This window comes from Osmerus mordax, chromosome 8, assembly GCF_038355195.1.
Source record: "Osmerus mordax isolate fOsmMor3 chromosome 8, fOsmMor3.pri, whole genome shotgun sequence".
NCBI classification, from domain to species: Eukaryota; Metazoa; Chordata; class Actinopteri; order Osmeriformes; family Osmeridae; genus Osmerus; species Osmerus mordax.
In genome coordinates, this window is record NC_090057.1 from 1015736 (window position 1) to 1034305 (window position 18570).

General features: G+C 42.5%; 3 protein-coding genes across 5 annotated transcripts; all 3 read left to right on the top strand.

Moving 5' to 3' along the window:
- The first annotated feature begins 768 nt into the window (after positions 1 to 768).
- On the top strand, positions 769 to 7821 carry LOC136947240 (cholesterol 24-hydroxylase-like). Of its 3 annotated transcripts, XM_067241178.1 has the most exons (15): positions 769 to 1010; positions 2291 to 2368; positions 2492 to 2573; positions 2756 to 2829; positions 3128 to 3214; positions 3316 to 3454; positions 3708 to 3821; positions 4165 to 4327; positions 4443 to 4508; positions 4624 to 4696; positions 4844 to 4928; positions 5057 to 5167; positions 5444 to 5532; positions 5634 to 5700; positions 6077 to 7821. In XM_067241178.1, exons 1-15 carry the CDS (start codon positions 862 to 864, stop codon positions 6227 to 6229), a joined length of 1530 nt encoding a protein of 509 aa, XP_067097279.1. In that variant the 5' UTR covers positions 769 to 861; the 3' UTR covers positions 6230 to 7821. The 3 variants fall into 3 exon arrangements, with proteins under 3 accessions (XP_067097279.1, XP_067097280.1, XP_067097281.1); XM_067241179.1 differs by lacking the exon at positions 5444 to 5532; XM_067241180.1 differs by lacking the exon at positions 769 to 1010 and having other exon boundaries at positions 2350 to 2368; positions 2500 to 2573.
- Positions 7822 to 9528: 1707 nt separating this feature from the next.
- LOC136947241 (lactoylglutathione lyase-like) lies at positions 9529 to 11533 on the top strand. Its single transcript, XM_067241181.1, has 6 exons — positions 9529 to 9706; positions 10021 to 10103; positions 10216 to 10356; positions 10868 to 10935; positions 11046 to 11135; positions 11222 to 11533. Exons 1-6 carry the CDS (start codon positions 9638 to 9640, stop codon positions 11311 to 11313), a joined length of 543 nt encoding a protein of 180 aa, XP_067097282.1. The 5' UTR covers positions 9529 to 9637; the 3' UTR covers positions 11314 to 11533.
- An 83-nt stretch (positions 11534 to 11616) lies between these two features.
- LOC136947239 (BTB/POZ domain-containing protein 9-like) lies at positions 11617 to 18359 on the top strand. The gene is made up of 11 exons (XM_067241176.1): positions 11617 to 11802; positions 12725 to 12933; positions 13316 to 13679; positions 13862 to 14129; positions 14250 to 14469; positions 14684 to 14803; positions 15134 to 15243; positions 15445 to 15634; positions 15756 to 15863; positions 16047 to 16125; positions 16519 to 18359. The coding sequence occupies exons 2-11, from the start codon at positions 12749 to 12751 to the stop codon at positions 16720 to 16722; spliced, it is 1848 nt and encodes a 615-aa protein (XP_067097277.1). The 5' UTR covers positions 11617 to 11802; positions 12725 to 12748; the 3' UTR covers positions 16723 to 18359.
- Positions 18360 to 18570: the final 211 nt, after the last annotated feature.

Here is an 18570-nt window from a genome sequence, read left to right on the forward strand (position 1 = left end):
CCTCATCCACCTCTCTCGTCACCCTGGAGAACATGTATATAATGTGGGGAGAGGGGAGGGGGGGGGGGGGGTCGTCACCTGACCATGTAGAGACAGAAATGACATGCCGTCGTGTAAATAAGATAAATAACATAACATAAGGCCATTTAGTTTGTTTAATAAAAGAGCAAGCTATAGACCTGTGTTATAGAAAAGGTAACCTTAAATGACTTATTTTGTGATCTGGCGCTATATATATATAAAATATATATATATATTTTTTATAATTATTATTATTAACTTTACCTTCCAGGGTGGACGGGGGGTGCCGTTGGGGGGCGGGGCGCCCCCTTAATATAATGGTAGGGGAAACACTTCTGTTTGATATGCCGTCCTAACGACGGCATGTCATTTCCGTCTCTACATGGTCTGTAGGCAACAAACTTCCTATTATGTTACTAGAAGATTATGGGACGAATATCATTCCATGATTCGAAACATAAATTGAAAGGTCTAAAAAAAGTTTAGAACCTGGAAAAAAAAATCGATCAAAATGAGTGGCATGTGTAAAACTGGATGCAAACGCAGATTAAAGATGTGTAGGCAACATCTCGAAACAAACTTTTCAGTACGACACAGAAATCCTTGCGGTAGCCTACCGAAGAACAATCCCTACCCAATGATTGTACTCTGACCACTTAACGAGCAACTGTGGCATGCGCAGAAAAATGCTTTCTTGTTGTTGGTTTCTCTGACCTAGCCTACAGACTACATCCTGGAAGTTGCATTGCGATCTGGAGAAGATTACAGACAAGTTGACCCGAAACACATCAATCCAATAATTATTTTCGACGAAGAGCGATATAGTTCACTATCGAGAACATGGCATTCTTCAGTTCGATTGCAGGTTGCTCCTTTTACGTTCTTGCATTAATCTTTGTTTTATGCTGTGTCGCATTTACCGGTTACTGTTTGTATATTAAATACATACACTGGAAGTACGATCATATACCTGGGCCGCCACGAACGAGGTGAGTCCTGAATTTTGGCCTCAATGACTAAGTAAAATATCTAATCTCAGACGTTTTTATCTAATCTCAGACGTTTCTATTTAACCTGAGACTATAATTTTTTTCAATTAATTCTTAGGTTATGTGCTACAGTTGCCTGCAATTAAACTATGACCAACAGCATTATAGTTTTTTGGCATTACGCCATTTGTTATGACTGCAAGGCTATTCAATCTTTAATTCTGTTATAATGACTCAACCACAAAGTTTGACCTGTCCACACACAAACTCATCATGTCAAGACATGAAATTAAGCCACATTTTTTAAACCTACTTGCCTTTGGCAAGACACAACCAAGTACTGCAGTCTCCCGGTCGTGTAGATTCACCCTCTACAACATCCGGAAGTTGGACTATTGCAACTCGCTGCTCGCTGGTCTCCCAGCATGTGCAACCCGCCCTCTTCAGAGGATTCAGAACGCAGCGGCCCGCCTGGTCTACAATCTACCCAGACGCTCCCATGTTACCCCGCTCCTCATCTCTCTCCACTGGCTACCTATCATGGCCCGTATCAGATTCAAGACCCTGGTACTGACCTTCCGAGCAGTGAACGGGACTGCACCCGTCTACATCAAGTCTCTCCTGCAGCCTTACACCCCCACCCGTCACCTACGGTCTTCTTCAGACAACCGTCTGGTGGTCCCACCGCTCAAGACCGCCCGGTCCCAACACAAGCTCTTCTCCTGTCTGGCCCCCCAGTGGTGGAATCAACTCCCCACCTCCATCAGAGACACTGACTGTCTCTCCACCTTCAAGAAAAGGGACATCCCCCCGAGGCAAGTAGGGCGAAGTGCCCAAGGACACAACGTCATTTTTTCACGGACGGGAATTGAACCGGAAACCTTCTGATAAATAGTCAGATTCCCTAACCGCTCAGCCATCTGACCCCCCTAGTTCAGTTGGTCATTCTGTTGGTCGTTCTGAGAGATAGCTAGCTGAACTGTGAAGAGACGGAACGCCACAGGTACAGGCCAGGGTAGTATCATCTTATCTTTTTTTCTATGGTTCTGGATTTTCCCTACTGTAGCGCTGATATCCGGTCACATGATCCCAAGATGGCGGTCGGAAAATGAAATTGCCATGCAGTGTGTAGGCCTAATAGGCAGTGGATAATATCATACTGCTTTGAAAATGTCAGGAGGCAAATTTCCTGGAGGGGTTGATACCATGGATGTTATTATTCGTAGAGGTGTATTGTCGCACACAGGTTCAGCACAACAACTTTGTATTTTTTCCTCCAGTTTTCTATTTGGACACACATCCCATTTCCTGAAGGTGATGCGTGAGGATCGAGTTGTACACGATTTGTTTCTCCAATGGTGAGATGCGTGGTCACATGGTGCTGTGATCTTCTTTAAGTTTCTCCTAAGATTACCGCATACGCTACTCTCTTGATCTCTATGTGTTAGCCCCGAGCTAACTGACAATGCTGTTTCCAACAGGGCTGAAGAATATGGACCTGTGTACCGGATATATGGCCTGCATGCTGTTTTCCTTTGCGTATCTTGCCCAGAAGCCACAAAAGTAAAATATAGGCGTGCCCAGAGAACTTCACATTCTTGTTGTGTAATAAGTAGAGCAAACGTTCTCCTGCAAGAACCGTGGCTGAAAAAAACTGATAAAACCAGTCGGCCCACCAATTTTTTCTTCTTATGTCCACTGTATTCTACTGTAATTTAAACACACAATTTGTATTGTCTTCACAGGATATCCTGATGTCTTCTAAGTACCCCAAAGATGATATGGTCTACAAACGTCTATTTAGCTTGTTTGGACAAAGGTGAGAGCCTCCTAAATAAAGCTGCACTGTTTGACATGTAATATGTAATCTTTCTACTGAGCCAGTTATTTATTATACATTATGAACACTGGTGGTTGGGGTTGTCATGGTTGTTTTGATTTCCTTTAAACATATTATTCTATAATATATATTATATTTAATGACCACATCCTCAGTTATAAATAGAAAAAGTCTGTCCCACTCACATTTGAAAACACACCTACACCTCTCAATTACTCTGAGGACAAAAAATCAAATTCTTTGTCATCTTTTGTTTCCTCTCTTTACTCCCATCCAGGTTCCTAGGAAACGGCTTAGTCACGGCCCAGAGTCATGAACAGTGGTACAAGCAACGCCGTATCATGGACCCTGCTTTCAGCAGCTTGTAAGCTTCACCTCCAGCTGACACAGAAAAAAACTACAAAAATGGAGGTCCTCATGTGTACATTTCAAGCCTATGACATATTCGCTCCTTGTCTCTGTCAGGTACCTGAGGGGCCTCATGGGTCAGTTCAACGAGAGGGCAGAGCGACTGATGGACAAACTTGGAGAGCTGGCAGACAGCAACACAGATGCCAACATGCACCAACTGGTCAACTGTGTCACTCTGGATGTCATCGCTAAGGTTAGGTTGAGTTAGGGCAGGTCACTATCAGATAAAAGTCATCAACTGATGTGTCCTTCCTTTATTGATCTTAGATTCAACGTAGAATTGAGCTGGGTTCAACATTCTTGTCACTTAAGAATTATAATGGAACAAACATCAAAAGGAATGAATTCAAGATTTGTACGGTACTACTGTTAGCCAGTCAAGGGCTTTCAGCCCAGCGCATTCGACCAATCACAATTAACCCCATAACTTATGTTGTCAATTGCAGGTGGCATTTGGAGTGGATCTAGACTTGCTGAAGCAGAAGGACTCCCCTTTCCCTAACGCCATACTGTTGTGTCTGAAAGGGATGGTGTATTATTTGAGGGATCACACCTTCCAGGTAAAACTAACTGACCCTGAGATCCAACCATGATTCAGATTATCATGCTAACTTCTAACAGGCAGAGTTGCCAAAAGTACTCATCCTTCACTTGAGTAAAAGTACAGATGCTCGTGTTTATAATCAAAGACTGACATGTAGCCTAATTAAGTTTTTCAACCTTTCTAAACTTCTTTCCCCAAAAACGTTTAAATTTGTATTAATCTGAAGCTTTTATGCAGATCATCATGCTAAACACTAACAAGTGCCTATGTAACAGGTGTACTAGTGGTCACACTGCTTGTCACTATACTGAGGACTGAGTTTAACCAATTCACCTCGGTTACACTTCCAACTTTTCCAGTACATGCCGAAGAACCAGAAGTTCATCCGTGAAGTGAAGGAGGCAGCTCTGCTGCTGAGGAACACAGGTGCTGAGTGGATTAACGAGAGGAGGGAGGCGATCCAGAGAGGAGAAGATGTTCCTAAAGACATCCTCACTCAGATCATCAAAACAGCCAACAAAGGTTCCACAAACCAGTTGACATGAAACTAACAATACCATTTTCTCCCAAAAAGATTTGAAAATGTGTGTTTATGTGCAAAGGATTTATTGTGATATATTGATATTGATCACTTTAGAGGAACTCATGGATAAACAGGATGAGGAACAGATGTTGGACAACTTTGTGACGTTTTTCATCGCAGGTGGGAGACTTTATAGGAAACCCTTCTACACAGTTTATAGACTGATGTTTTAGTTTCTGAATTATAATTTGTAAGTTGTACTGGTGCTGCATGTATGTCTTTTTCCTCTTTATAGGACAAGAAACAACAGCAAATCAACTTGCTTTTGCTATTATGGAACTGGCACGACTACCAGATATATTAGCAAAGTGAGCAAAACACCGCAGATAGACTGAACATGTGACACTGCATATGGACTACATGTGTACATCCCCTAAATCTACAAACATCTGTACATTTCTATATATCCTAATTGTATTCATCTTATATTCATTATACATGTTTATGTTCTCCAGGGTGACGAGAGAGGTGGATGAGGTTCTTGGGATGAACCAGGAGATCAGCTACGATGATCTGGGGAAAATGGGTTACCTTTCACAGGTACGATTATCAAACGCCTTTAAAAGGGGACAAAGTTCTTGTTGTGCAAACAGTTCAATTCAGGTTCAATCTGTTCAAATCAGTTTGGTTTTCTAGTGACTCTACTTGTTTGTGTGGTGATCTCTCAGGTGTTGAAGGAGACCCTGAGGTTGTACCCCACGGCTCCAGGTACGTCTCGCTGGCTGGCGGACGACACGGTCATCAGCGGTGTCCGGATACCAGGAGGAGTCGCCTGCTTTGTAAGTATGGTTTCAAAATTCCGGGAATATTCAAAGTTGAAAAATTTCCACGGGAATATATGGGAATAAACTGGAAATCTTGGGGTAATTTTACTGTATTTACCTTGTCATAAGCAGACATGCATGCCAACATTTATAATACAACTAGGAAAGGATCAAATAATTCCAACGTACCTGCACTTATTATATATGTTAAATAAACTTACAACTTTTACTTAAATCTCAGCCAAATTGATCCCCTTGTGGCTGATGTGAACATGTCTTTCCTTGTTGCAGTTCAGTTCCTATGTAGCTGGAAGACTGGATACATTGTTTAAGGACCCACTGACTTTTGACCCCGATAGGTTTCACCCTGATGCTGCCAAGTAGGTGGCCCATCTGGAACATTCCATATCCAGCATGTGAGGTGACTGCAATGCCGCTAACAAGGAAGTAACAATGTTTTGATGTTTAATTTTTCTCCTAGGCCCTACTACTGCTACTATCCTTTTGCCCTAGGACCACGATCTTGCCTGGGACAAAACTTTGCACAGGTGTGGACACACACACCTCTCTCTCTCTCCCTCTCTCTCTCTCTGTTTCCCTCTCTCTCTCTCACACACACACACACACGGTCTCTTGATCTCTTAACCTTGTGCTGCCTTCGGGTCACATGACCCAAAGGTTCACAACGAACCATCGTTGTGTTGCGATAATTTTACCCAATACAAAAACAAATAAAAAGCATTTTCTTTTAACCTTCGCGATGTAGGGGGTCTGAGACAGCCCAACGGTTAAAAGAAAATGCTTCACTTTGTTTTTGTATGCGGTAAAGTTGTCACATAACAACGGTGGGTCACAATGACTGATGGGTCAGAATGACCCGAAGATAACACAAGGGTTAAAGTGAATGTGTGTTTGTGCGTGTAGATGGAGGCCAAGGTTGTGATGGCCAAACTGCTCCAGAGGTTTGACTTCAGCCTGCTGCCTGGACAGTCCTTTGACATCGCCGACACAGGCACACTGAGGCCTAAGAGTGGAGTGATTTGCACCATCAAACACAGACAAACAAACTCCTCCTGAAGTCTTTATAACACCTTTCATAACCTTTAATTGTGTTGGACCTGTGCTGGATGCAGACGTTGAAAATTACAACGTTCACATCAAATCAAACATGTTGATTTGTGTAGCCCTTTTAAGTCAAAGAGGGCTTCACAGATGCCCATACATTTGCATCTTGAACCAATCTAAAGCCTCAAGGAAAACAACCTTGGGTCAGAAATATCTTGTCAGATAACTGCTTCGTTTCATGGCTCATCATGTACAGCGTTTCATTTTCGTAATACGTGGGTCTATATACAATTTTTTTCTCAGTTGTAATTATAGTATTGGAAAAATACCACTGAAACTGTCTGAATTTCATTGCCAATCCTTTTTGTCGTGGTATATGATTTACTAACATTACTTTTCACCTCAAGTATTATATATGGAACAATTAGGACATAATATATAAATGCAAATCTTTTTTTCTGAAACATTGGTTTGATAATGGCATGGTATTGGTAGAGCAGTTATTTAATGATGATGGTTTACTTTACGCTTATGAAGAGTTTCTGGCACATTATAAGATTCCTGTAACACCAGGGGACTATGCTACAGCTTTTGGTGTAATATCTCCGAAAGTGTGTATGCTGTTTAGACAGGGGATAAAAATAGACATTCAACACTGGTTCCCACCTACTATAGTCAACTCTTATGTAGGTAATATTTGTTTCTCTTTTAACTCGCGTAATAAATCCATAAGAGAGTTATTTCAAATGGACTTTGTATCTGCCTTATATTTATTCATATTGGAATCGTTTAACAGACAATATTATTTGGAAAAAGGTTTGGCATATACCTCATCAATATTTAGTTACGAACAAAGTTAAAGAATCAATATTTAGTTACGAACAAAGTTAAAGACGTATATAAAATTATACACAGGATTTACCCAGTGAAACATTTTCTTAAATTTAAAATTGATATTGATTATAGTTGTACCTTTTGTGACAGTCACCCTGAAACTGTGGTTCATTTGTTTTGGCACTGCCCGTTTGTGAAACCATTTTGGCAGAATGTTTTTGATTTTATTACAGTAAATATTGATGACCAATCTCTGTTGTTGTGGAAGTACTTGGTATTCGGTCTTTTAGAGGACTGTAGAGACAATCGTAATCAGGTATATTTAATACATTTTATTATACCAATGGAAAAGTTCTACATTCACAAATGTAAGTTTTCATGTGAAAAATCCCTGTTTTATTTCTTTCAAGAAAGAACTTGAACATTATTTTGTTTCAATAAGATTCTCAATGAAGCAAAAAGCGGTGAAGACATTGAAGACCTGTAAACTGTTCAATATTTTAATTTTATTATACATCAAGCACCCCCTAGTGTACGATTGTTGTTATATCTTTGTAATATGTTTATACGAAGATATGTAATAATTTTTCTGTTAATAAAAAATACAAATAAAATAAAGGAGCAAGGCGAGCCATTGTTCTGCGCAAGACCGGACGAGCCGGAACTGGAAAGATGGCGCAGTCCATTTCGCGCTCTCACTTGTCTCACTACGCCACTGAGCACTTTTCATAGAAATTAATGGGGACGCCATTTGTATACTGTTCTTTGTACCCCAGTGTGATTATCTCTATACTTTGTGCTTTTTCAAGCAATAAGAAAAAAGAATGGGGAAGCCATCTTTAAAGGGAAGGCTCGTTGTGTCTACTGTATATAAGTCTATAATTATAGGTCGGGTCGTGTATTCCCAAGAACCCGGACCACATCATTCCTCACTCTATGTTTTGTGATTGTATTGAGCAAATTAACCACTGGATGTCTCAGAACTTTCTCCAGCTAAACAAAGACAAAACTTAAGTAATAATTTTTGGTAAAAAGGAGGAAACATGTAAGATTGCCACCCTTCTTAACAAAAAAGGACTTAAAGCAAAGGATACTGTCAGAAATCTTGGTGTCCTTTTAGACAGTAATCAAAATTTTAACAGCCACATGAAAGCAATTACTAAATCTGCGTTCTACCATCTCAAAAACATTGCCAAACTTAGGGGTTTTACGTCAAAAGATGACTTGGGAAAACAAATTCATGCCTTTATCTACATTAGGGTTGATTACTGCAATGGGCAGGCCTTTCCAAAAAAAAAACTTAAACAACTTCAAATGATACAAAATGCAGCAGCCAGAGTGGTTACAAAAACAAAAAGAACTGACCACATAACCCCTATACTAGAAATACCTGCACTGGCTCCCAGTAATTTACAGGATTGACTTTAAAGCACTGCTGCTTGTTTTCAAGTCACTGAATGGGATATGGCCAAAGTATCTATCTGACATGTTTCAGCAGTACGTACCACTCAGATCTCTCAGATCGCAGTATACATTTCTATTGGTAAAACCCACTATTCAAACTGAACAGGGTGAAGCAGCACTCAGCCACTATGCGGTTCACCTCTGGAACCAACTTCCAGAAAACATTAAAAACGCTCCAACTATTTTCAGTTTTAAATCTAGACTAAAGACTAAACTTTTCTCAGATGCCTTCTGCTAACTGGCTATGAACAGTTCCTTTGAACCATTATTGCTTACTGTAGTATAGTGATTTTTATTATTATTTGTTAGGCTTTTATTTCCTATCTTTTACTGTTTTTTAATTTTATTTATTTGTTATGCCTTAATGTTCTCATGCTTTTATTTCCTATAATTTACTGTTGTTATAATCATGTTTTGATGATCACCTTTTGCTTTATTTATTTATTTTTAATGTATTTTTTACACATTGTATTGCCATTGTGTATTTATGTATGTGAAGCACATTGTTGTGTATTTATGTGAAGCACATTGAATTACCACGGTGTATGAATTGTGCTATATAAATAAACTTGCCTTGCGTATGTTGGCTGTCCTACATTTCTGTTATTGTATCAGGCCATTTGTGTTTTTTAATGTACCTTTCTCACTGTTCAATAAACAAAAAGGGAAAAAGAAGAGTACATTTTTAATTAAATTCATACTTGTATCAAACACTTGAAAAAAAGCGAGACTTGTTCAACCCAATTTTTCCAAATGGCTTTTTGCTTTGGAAAACTTTGTTTCCCCCATCATTAGGGTTCATGCATTTGAGAATAGTTTTGAATAATAATGTCTCCATTCTTTTTCATTAACTCCTAAAAACTGATTTTATTATTTTCGACGGTTTGGCTTACATTAATCGTACGATCATCCTGAATATTTCTGAGACTTGTAACTCCTCCTACTTTACACCCGTGTCATGCTGTCAAATGTCAACTGTTTCGACATGATAGGTGTATTCGACTTCATGCAGCCGCAGTCGATGTCGAACGTACCTACCTTTGGCACATAGCTTACCTGGGCGGTGCTACTTAGTCTGTAGTTTCTAACTGCTTTCACACGCCAACTGTCTCCCACCTTAAAATGTCATGTAAAACATTGACCGATGAGGCCGTTGTATCAGCGTGCAAGGAAGGGGACCCCATCACCAAGGTTTGTTAAATATGAATGCGAATATATTTTTTTTTTTCGTGGTATATGGGTGATATATAGGTAACCAAACCTGTTTAACCCAACCCTCCCTGGGAAAGGGCGATACAGAATTTGTTACCACGGTAAAACAGCCACTCGTATGAATGTTTTGTATTCTTTTTTTAATTACAATATGTAAATGGCCTTGACTTTAGCTATGTAGTTGTGTTTTTCTGGGAATGCAGTTAAAAGACTATAAGACCATGTTTTGGCAAGTAACAACTTGCCCCCACTCCTCTCTCTCTCTCTCTCTCTCTCTCTCTTGTTTCTCTTAGGACTTCATGATGCAGCAAACTAATCTCAGGGTGAAAGACCCTGCGAAATCCATAGACTTTTACACCCGCATCATGGGCATGACGTGAGTGTCAGTAGCTTGTCTATGGAAGTACCCCAAAGCCTGCATTAACCTTTGTGTCCTATATTTCCCCAAAATGCAACAATGTCCTGATTGTAATTGGTGGTCCCTCCAGTTTGCTTCAGAAAATAGACTTCACACCCATGTCGTTTACTCTCTACTCCCTGGGGTACGAGGAGAAGACAGACATCCCAGTGAATGTGAAAGAGAGGACAGCGTGGACATTTTCTCGCAGAGCCACTCTTGAGCTCACACAGTAGGTGCTTTTTCCTGTCTAAGACTCAGTAGTTTCCTGTCTAAGACTCAGTAGTTTCCTGTCTAAGACTCAGTAGTTTCCTGTCTAAGACTCAGTAGTTTACTGTCTAAGACTCAGTAGTTTACTGTCTAAGACTCAGTAGTTTACTGTCTAAGACTCAGTAGTTTCCTGTCTAAGACTCAGTAGTTTCCTGTTTAAGACTCAGTAGTTTACTGTCTAAGACTCAGTAGTAGGGAGTCAGACGGCTGAGCGGTTAGGGAATCGGGCTATTAATCAGAAGGTTGTTGGTTCGTGCCAAATGACGTTGTGTCCTTGGGCAAGGCACTTCACCCTACTTGCCTCGGGGGGAATGTCCCTGTACTTACTGTAAGTCGCTCTGGATAAGAGTGTCTGCTAAATGACTAAATGTAAATGTAGTTTCATGCCTAAGACTCAGTAGTTTCCTATCTTTCATGGTTTATTAGCTTTCAGAGTCAATACATTAAAATTTTTCCTTTGCATCATCTATAAGCAACTGGGGCTCGGAGTTGGATGACAGCATTTCATACCACAACGGAAATTCCGAACCTCGGGGCTTTGGTGAGGAAATGCACAGGATTATCAAATGTTATTCTGTACATACTGAAGATATCAATATTCGATCATTCTTTGTCCCATCCCTCTTCCTACGATAATAAATGTATATGCAGGTCACATCGGTATTGCTGTACCTGATGTCTATGCAGCCTGTAAAATATTTGAAGAACAAGGAGTAACATTTGTCAAGAAACCAGATCAGGGTATGTTTCTCACAAACTTAACACAATAAATCACAGTTGGGATGTCTTCTTTAGTTGATACCAGTGCCATGTTCCTTCCCATACAGGTAAAATGAAGGGACTGGCTTTCATACAGGACCCTGACGGATACTGGATTGAGATTTTAAGTCCAAACAACATGGTCCCATTAACTTCATAAACCTTACATTTTGTGGGATTTGACTTAATTGCATCTATGATTCTGATATGCAGGCCTATGAAAGTACTGCAAAATGATACATTTTAGGTCACAGGGAAATTTTACAAGCACCACTGTACAGAATTTTGACGTATTAGAACTGCCATAAATGCAAACACATTTGGTTTTGAACTGTTTACATTTATTTTGTAGGCCAAATAAACACATTTATTTTTATGTCCGTTTGTGTTTGACTGGTTTCAGTTTTCAGTCTGCAGAGGGCACCTTTTTTCTGTGAATGAAACTGTCCTGAATCACATCCGGGTTATGACCTTTTCGTGTTGTTGTGGTGGTGGAGGTGCAGATGCTGAATTTGACATCTTATTTAGTATAACAACGAACCTGTGAAATATATATAATACATTTGGACTAAATATTTTGGAAATAAACATTGTCTATAGACAAAAGTAAGTCGAACGAAGAAGGAGGACTCGTCGATTGAGTTGCCTGGTACGTCACGCGCCTGAAACCCAAACTGCGGTTTCGGTTAGCTAGTAGTGCTAACAACATTGTGTAGCTAGTGAGTTTCGTTCGTCAGACAAACAGCTGAGTCCAAATCAGAAATAACTGAATTTCAATAAAAAGATGTGTTTTGCTATTACCAGCTTAAGTATATATTACTATATGGGACAGGTAGCAGAGCATGGATTGATGGAATTGTTGGTTCTGGTGCTCGGTAGCCTAGGCTACTGACTGTAGATGAAGTTGCTATAACGAAATGTTGTCTCAGTCAGGACGTACTGTAGCTAGAGCCAAGCGCTACAATAACTACACTGTAACGCTTGTGTCGTGATCAGAACGGTTTACGTGTCTAGCTTGTCAAGCTAACTATGTAATATTAACATTGTGTACTCGGAACAGCCCATTAATTAGAGCTACTGTAGGCACGCTAGCTAGACTGACTAACTGGTCTTCCAGGACGTGTTTTCCAGTTTCCTGGACTGTCAGTATGTAGCTAGGCGTTAGCTAGTTATGTAGCTAGATAAATGAGGCTAGCTAACCACTTTTAATTAACGCAATCGCAACTGTAGCGTCCTGTACTATAGCTGACATGTAAGCTAGTGTAGCGACAGCGGGGACGGTTGCACTTTCTACATTCCAATTAGGCTACATTACTCTTTACCAGCCCTCCCATTGTGACATATAAAACGCCATAATGATTGGATGATGGATTAGAGGTATGACTCCATTGTTGAAAGCTCCTACTTAAGACATATCGCAAGATAATAGGCTACTGGCACTAGTAAAATAAAGTAAAACCTTGGGTTACCTTTTCTAGTTTTAAAACGTCCATATCAGATAGTATCTGAATATCTATTCATACCACACATTTACTAACATTAACCATGACAAAATAACGCCCTTGTTGCAGATGTGATTGTGGAATACTATTATAATGAGTAATAGTCACCCGTTGCGTCCACTGGCCTCCGTTTCGGAGATCGATCACATCCACCTGCTGTCAGAGCAGCTTGGGGCGCTGGTGCCAGGTGAAGAATACAGTGATGTCACGTTCATTGTGGAAGAGAAACGGTTCCCAGCCCACCGCGTGATCCTGGCCGCGCGCTGCCACTACTTCAGGTTGGTAGCTTGCTCTGGGATTATTCAGAGGGTTCTCGTTTTGTTGTGCATCTGACTTTGGTTTCTAGACTACAGGGGCGGTTGTAGAGGGGAAGGGGGGGGGGGGCAGTGCCTCTGTGACAACAAGCTTGGACCTGTTGTTGCCCCCCTATATGTAAAGTCTGAATAATTATAAACATGGTCTTTTTCCTGTTAATGCCTGCAATGCAGTGAAGGAAAATAAATGGCAAATTATACTTTTTAATGTAACTGGCCCCTCGAACAGTACAACTAGCCCCAGCTTGCCCCCCCCCCCCCCCCCCCCATCAGCTTGTTAATTACAAAGCACAAGGTAATCCAGTTAAGTATGAGACGATGACAGACTGCTATGCTTGACCTCCAGGGCTCTTCTGTATGGTGGGATGAAGGAGTCCCAGGCGCTGGCAGAGGTGTGTCTGGAGGAGACCCGGGCTGAGGCCTTCTCCATGCTGCTGCACTACCTGTACACAGGCCGAGCCAGCCTCAGCTCCGCCCGCGAGGACGTACTGCTGGACTTCCTGGGCCTGGCGCACCGCTACGGCCTCCAGCCACTAGAGGACTCCACCTCCGAGTTCCTGCGCACCATCCTGCACACGCACAACGTGTGCCTGGTCTTTGATGTGGCCAGTCTGTACTCTCTGAGCACGCTCAGTGCTGCCTGCTGTGGGTATATAGACCGGCACGCCCCCGAAGTCCTGGCGTCAGATGCCTTCCTCACGCTCTCCAAGGTAACCAGGGAGATAAGACTTTAGAAATGGCATAAACATGAACCGAGACACACCTACGGTATGTCTTCTATTAAACCCCGCCCTGGACTAAAAGCTGCACCATAAAAACATGTAGTTCCATAAACGCCACAACGTTTAATATTTATCCCCTTGAATTTCTTGTTGTTGTTGTCCTTGAGTAGACAGCTGTTTTGACCGTGGTGCGGAGGGACTCTTTTGCCGCCAGTGAGAAGGAGATCTTCCAGGCGCTGTGTCGCTGGTGTCGCCACAACGGAGAGGGGGCCGCCACCCAGGAAGTGATGTCAGCCGTGCGGCTGCCTCTCATGAGCCTGACGGAGATGCTGAACGTGGTGCGCCCCTCCGGCCTGCTCAGCCCCGACGACATTCTGGACGCCATCAAGATCCGCTCAGAGAGCCGGGACATGGACCTCAACTACCGCGGCATGCTCAGTGAGTTCCGCTGGGTGTTATCCACACAGTCAGCTCACCTGTGGGCGGTCTGTGATCTTCAACAGAACCAGACTGCTTGTTGTTTCCTGATTCCGTCATGTGCTGTTGCTTGTCTCCCAGCCCCGGAGGAGAACATTGCCACCATGAAGTACGGTGCCCAAGTAGTGAAGGGGGAACTGAAGTCTGCCCTGCTGGACGGGGACACCCAGAACTACGACCTGGACCACGGCTTCTCCAGGCACCCCATCGAGGAGGACGGCCGAGCTGGGATCCAGGTGAAGCTAGGGCAGCCCTCCATCATCAACCACATCCGCATCCTGCTGTGGGACCGAGACAGCAGGTGAGGCTCCTCCCCCTAACACACGCTCATTTCAATGTGTTGTCTGGGATGTACTTTTTAATAGGGTTTTTTTTCCCCAGATTACGGAACACATTTGATCAATATCTTTATCAGAGTTAGTGTTTACTAAACCGGTGTACACAGTGATTTATGTTAAACATCTCTGTATGAGATTTTCACCTTACGTTCTTATTCTGTTTCTCTTTGTGTGCAGGTCGTACTCCTACTACATTGAAGTGTCTATGGACGAGCTGGACTGGGTGCGCGTGGTGGATCACTCCAAGTACCTGTGTCGCTCTTGGCAGAACCTCTTCTTTACTCCTCGTGTGTGCAGGTAAACATGAACACCCAAACCTCCTTGGTCTGGCAGGAGCAGGCTGGGGGCCGTAGCTGGTTAGGGGGCAGGCTGGGGGGCCGTGGCTGGTTAGGGGGCAGGCTGGGGGGCCGTGGCTGGTTAGGGGGCAGGCTGGGGGGCCGTGGCTGGTTAGGGGGCAGGCTGGGGGGCCGTGGCTGGTTAGGGGGCAGGCTGGGGGGCCGTGGCTGGTAAGGGGGCAGGCTGGGGGGCCGTGGCTGGTTAGGGGACAGGCTGGGGGGCCGTGGCTGGTAAGGGGGCAGGCTGGGGGTTAGTGTTACAGTTTCAGAGCAGTGTCTCTTTGTATCCCAGGTATGTGCGCATCGTGGGGACCCACAACACTGTCAACAAGGTCTTCCATCTAGTGGCTTTTGAATGCATGTTCACCAACCGTCCCTTTACCCTTGAAAAGGGTCTTCTAGGTAAGCCATGAATAGCCAACTGTTATCCAAATGTTATTTCTAACAAAGATCATTTGCCCACACCAAGTCATAGTCTCTATTCTCATCTCTTTAAATGATAACCATTCCTTCTAATCATCTACATCCCTTTGTACCCGTACCAACCAATGATATTCTTTCCTGCTTTCCTGCATCTCATCCCCCCCCCCCTCCTGCTTGTAGTGCCCAGTGAGAACGTGGCCACCATTGCAGCCTGCTCTAGCGTGGTGGAGGGCGTGAGCCGCAGCAGAAATGCCCTGCTCAACGGAGACACACGCAACTATGACTGGGACTCAGGTTACACCTGCCACCAGCTGGGCTCTGGGGCTGTAGTCATCCAGCTGGCCCAGCCCTACACTGTAGGCTCTTTGAGGTGTGTGTGTGTGTGTGTGTGTGTCTGTCTGTCTGTGGTCAAGCGGATGCATGTACACTGTGTCTGCACATACAACAGTACACATAATTCAGTAAGATGTGCTCTACATCTCTCTGGGTAGGCTGCTACTGTGGGACTGTGATGAGCGTTCCTATAGTTACTACATCGAGGTTTCCACCAACCAGCAGCAGTGGACAAAGGTGGTGGATCGCACCAAGGTGGCATGTCGGTGAGTCTTGTCTTTTGACAATATATCTGGCTCTGACACACACTGTCATTCTGTCACTCTGTGACTTACAAACTCATGCTGTTCGGATGTAAAAAATAAATAAACGAATGAATGAATTAAAATAGCATTCCACCAACCCTTCTCCATTGATTGTCACTTTACACCATGATGTCTTTCTGTCAGATCTTGGCAGACTCTCAAGTTCGACCAGCAGCCTGCCTCCTTTATCCGCATTGTGGGAACTCATAACACAGCCAACGAGGTTAGGCTGCACATCCACCCCTCCTGAGGTCCTCTCACCCTAGCATGTTCCACTCTCTTTCATGAGGTCCTCTCACCCTAGCATGTTCCACTCTCTTTCATGAGGTCCTCTCACCCTAGCATGTTCCACTCTCTTTCATGAGGTCCTCTCACCCTAGCATGTTCCACTCTCTTTCATGAGGTCCTCTCACCCTAGCATGTTCCACTCTCTTTCACGAGGTCCTCTCACCCTAGCATGTTCCACTCTCTTTCACGAGGTCCTCTCACCCTAGCATGTTCCACTCTCTTTCATGAGGTCCTCTCACCCTAGCATGTTCCACTCTCTTTCATGAGGTCCTCTCACCCTAGCATGTTCCACTCTCTTTTTATTTACTACCTCTTGCTTGCTTTGCAGGTATTTCACTGTGTCCACTTTGAGTGTCCAGCCCAGTTGGACACGGATGTTAAAGAGGGAAGTCCAGGACAGGAGGCTCCAGAGTCCGGCTCCACGCAGCCTCGACCTCCCCGGCCCTCACGCTCCCACAGCCTGCTCCCCTCCCAGGCCTCCTCCTCCTCCCCCTCCTCTCCCTCCTCCTCCTCCTCACAGCCACAGCACTAGGACAAATCCTCACTATTCTCTTGGAGGAAAATGCAAGACGTCATTTTTGCACAGGCTTTTACCAGCCAGAACATGCTGCTAAAGGCAAATATTTTGATAATAACACAAGTCGATAGCTATCTCGAAAAATGTTAACAAGAAATGTACATTGATTGCGGCAGTTTTTAGACTCCAGGGGGCTCCAGTCCTGTCTGATTTGACACAGAATGAAGAGAAAGATGTTTATAGAATACAATGAATTCATACTTTACTGTGAAGATACTTGCTCACATTTGAGGCCAGTGCAAGAGCACTACTAGGCACTTCTCAGTGCCTGTACTGGCCTGGTACTATTACAGCCAGGAAGTCTAACTGTCCAAAAAGTAACTAGTATCACAATAGTGATGTTGGCAATAATGCTACCTAATCTTTTTTCCTGAGTCTGTAAATAAACTGTAACTGTAACGATTAGCATTTACAAATAGTTCAACTCTTTGTTTATACTTTTTGTGAAACCTATGATATTAAGTAATTTATTGGCACTTGTTAGAATCAAAGTGTTGCCGAGGAAGTCACACCTTGAGTGTGTTGGTCAAAGGCTTAACCCAACCTGTATTGACTAAATGTGGCAAAGCACTTGAATGTTTTGCTTCAAAAGGTAATGAAGTAATTCGCACTGTTATTGGATTGGAGAGAAGTGTGAACCAGATTATGCACTGGAGCTGAGAACATATATTTGAAGACTCTTTACTAAGAGCAGCTGATATTTGGCACTTTAAGTCTCTGTATTTACTGTAGGAATATGTACATACAATCTAGTGGCCCAGTTTGGCTGAGTGCTCCCTGTTATTGCTGTTTTAACACATACGGTATATTATTACTTTGACATTTTCTGGGTTTATCTGACCTTAAAGAGTGCTGGTCATATTTCTGTTTGTGCTGTATTGGACTAATTGTTCAAGTCTATTGTTGACCATGATTTGGTGTTAATTTGTTCTGATTTATCATAACAGTTAATATTTCTCTGTTTATTAATACATTATATATTTTACCAGTCATTTTCTTTGCTTCGTTTTTGGTTGCACTTAATCTGATTCCTGTTGGCAAATCCATGAACTTCCTTCGGTGTGCCGTCAACTGGCAACAAGCTGTGTGATGTTTGGACTCCCAGCTGTTAGCATGACACGGATCCAAGGCTGGACTTAGGCTAGATTAGGTAAAAAAAAAAAAAAAGATTCCCCATCTTTGTATTTTATTTGTCTCCCTTGAATAGATTTAAGTGCGTTCTGTTTGTTGTGTTTCTGTAGTGTGTGATAGTAATTACCATCATTGTTGAGGGGGTTATTTATTTGATTTTTCTATATCACTGCCATTAACTTACAGTTATATCTGTTTTCAAACAGGGTCCCTTTCTTAATGCATATAACAAAGTTTTGTAATTGTCTCACTTCTAACAATGGTTTGTGATCTAATGTAATTTACGGATCTCCAATGATAAATTGTGTCGTGTGTGGCTTCAAATGCCCTAGAAATCAGTAGACTAAAGACCAAATGAATTGCTTTAACTTTGTTGATTAATAATCAATGTTTGGTCAGCCTCTGAACTGAATTTTATACCATCCCATACCAGCAGCAATAAACATCTGAATGATTCTGTATTCAACGTTGTGGGACGTGGCTGTCCTGTGTGTTATATATGCAACATTCTCAAAACGTTTGAATAAATAAATCAAGAATATACAGTATCTTAAATCTAAAGGTATAAAATGTACACGTTTTTGGGTGTACATAGGCACACAATGTACAGTATGCTCGATGTAGCTGTTAAGATGAGATCATAGTGCTACTAAATAATTAATTTTCTACTTA

Excerpts from the sequence above, each read along its gene's own strand:
- LOC136947240 (XM_067241178.1), top strand. The coding sequence starts at position 862 with ATGGCATTCTTCAGTTCGATTGCAGGTTGCTCCTTTTACGTTCTTGCA. Across the intron at positions 3,215-3,315 it reads GACCCTGCTTTCAGCAGCTT|GTACCTGAGGGGCCTCATGG; the intron begins GTAAGCTTCACC and ends TGTCTCTGTCAG. Across the intron at positions 4,929-5,056 it reads AAATGGGTTACCTTTCACAG|GTGTTGAAGGAGACCCTGAG; the intron begins GTACGATTATCA and ends GTGATCTCTCAG.
- LOC136947241 (XM_067241181.1), top strand. The coding sequence starts at position 9,638 with ATGTCATGTAAAACATTGACCGATGAGGCCGTTGTATCAGCGTGCAAG. Across the intron at positions 10,104-10,215 it reads ACCCGCATCATGGGCATGAC|TTTGCTTCAGAAAATAGACT; the intron begins GTGAGTGTCAGT and ends TGGTCCCTCCAG. Across the intron at positions 10,357-10,867 it reads GCCACTCTTGAGCTCACACA|CAACTGGGGCTCGGAGTTGG; the intron begins GTAGGTGCTTTT and ends ATCATCTATAAG.
- LOC136947239 (XM_067241176.1), top strand. The coding sequence starts at position 12,749 with ATGAGTAATAGTCACCCGTTGCGTCCACTGGCCTCCGTTTCGGAGATC. Across the intron at positions 14,804-15,133 it reads TTTACTCCTCGTGTGTGCAG|GTATGTGCGCATCGTGGGGA; the intron begins GTAAACATGAAC and ends TTTGTATCCCAG. Across the intron at positions 15,864-16,046 it reads CGCACCAAGGTGGCATGTCG|ATCTTGGCAGACTCTCAAGT; the intron begins GTGAGTCTTGTC and ends TCTTTCTGTCAG.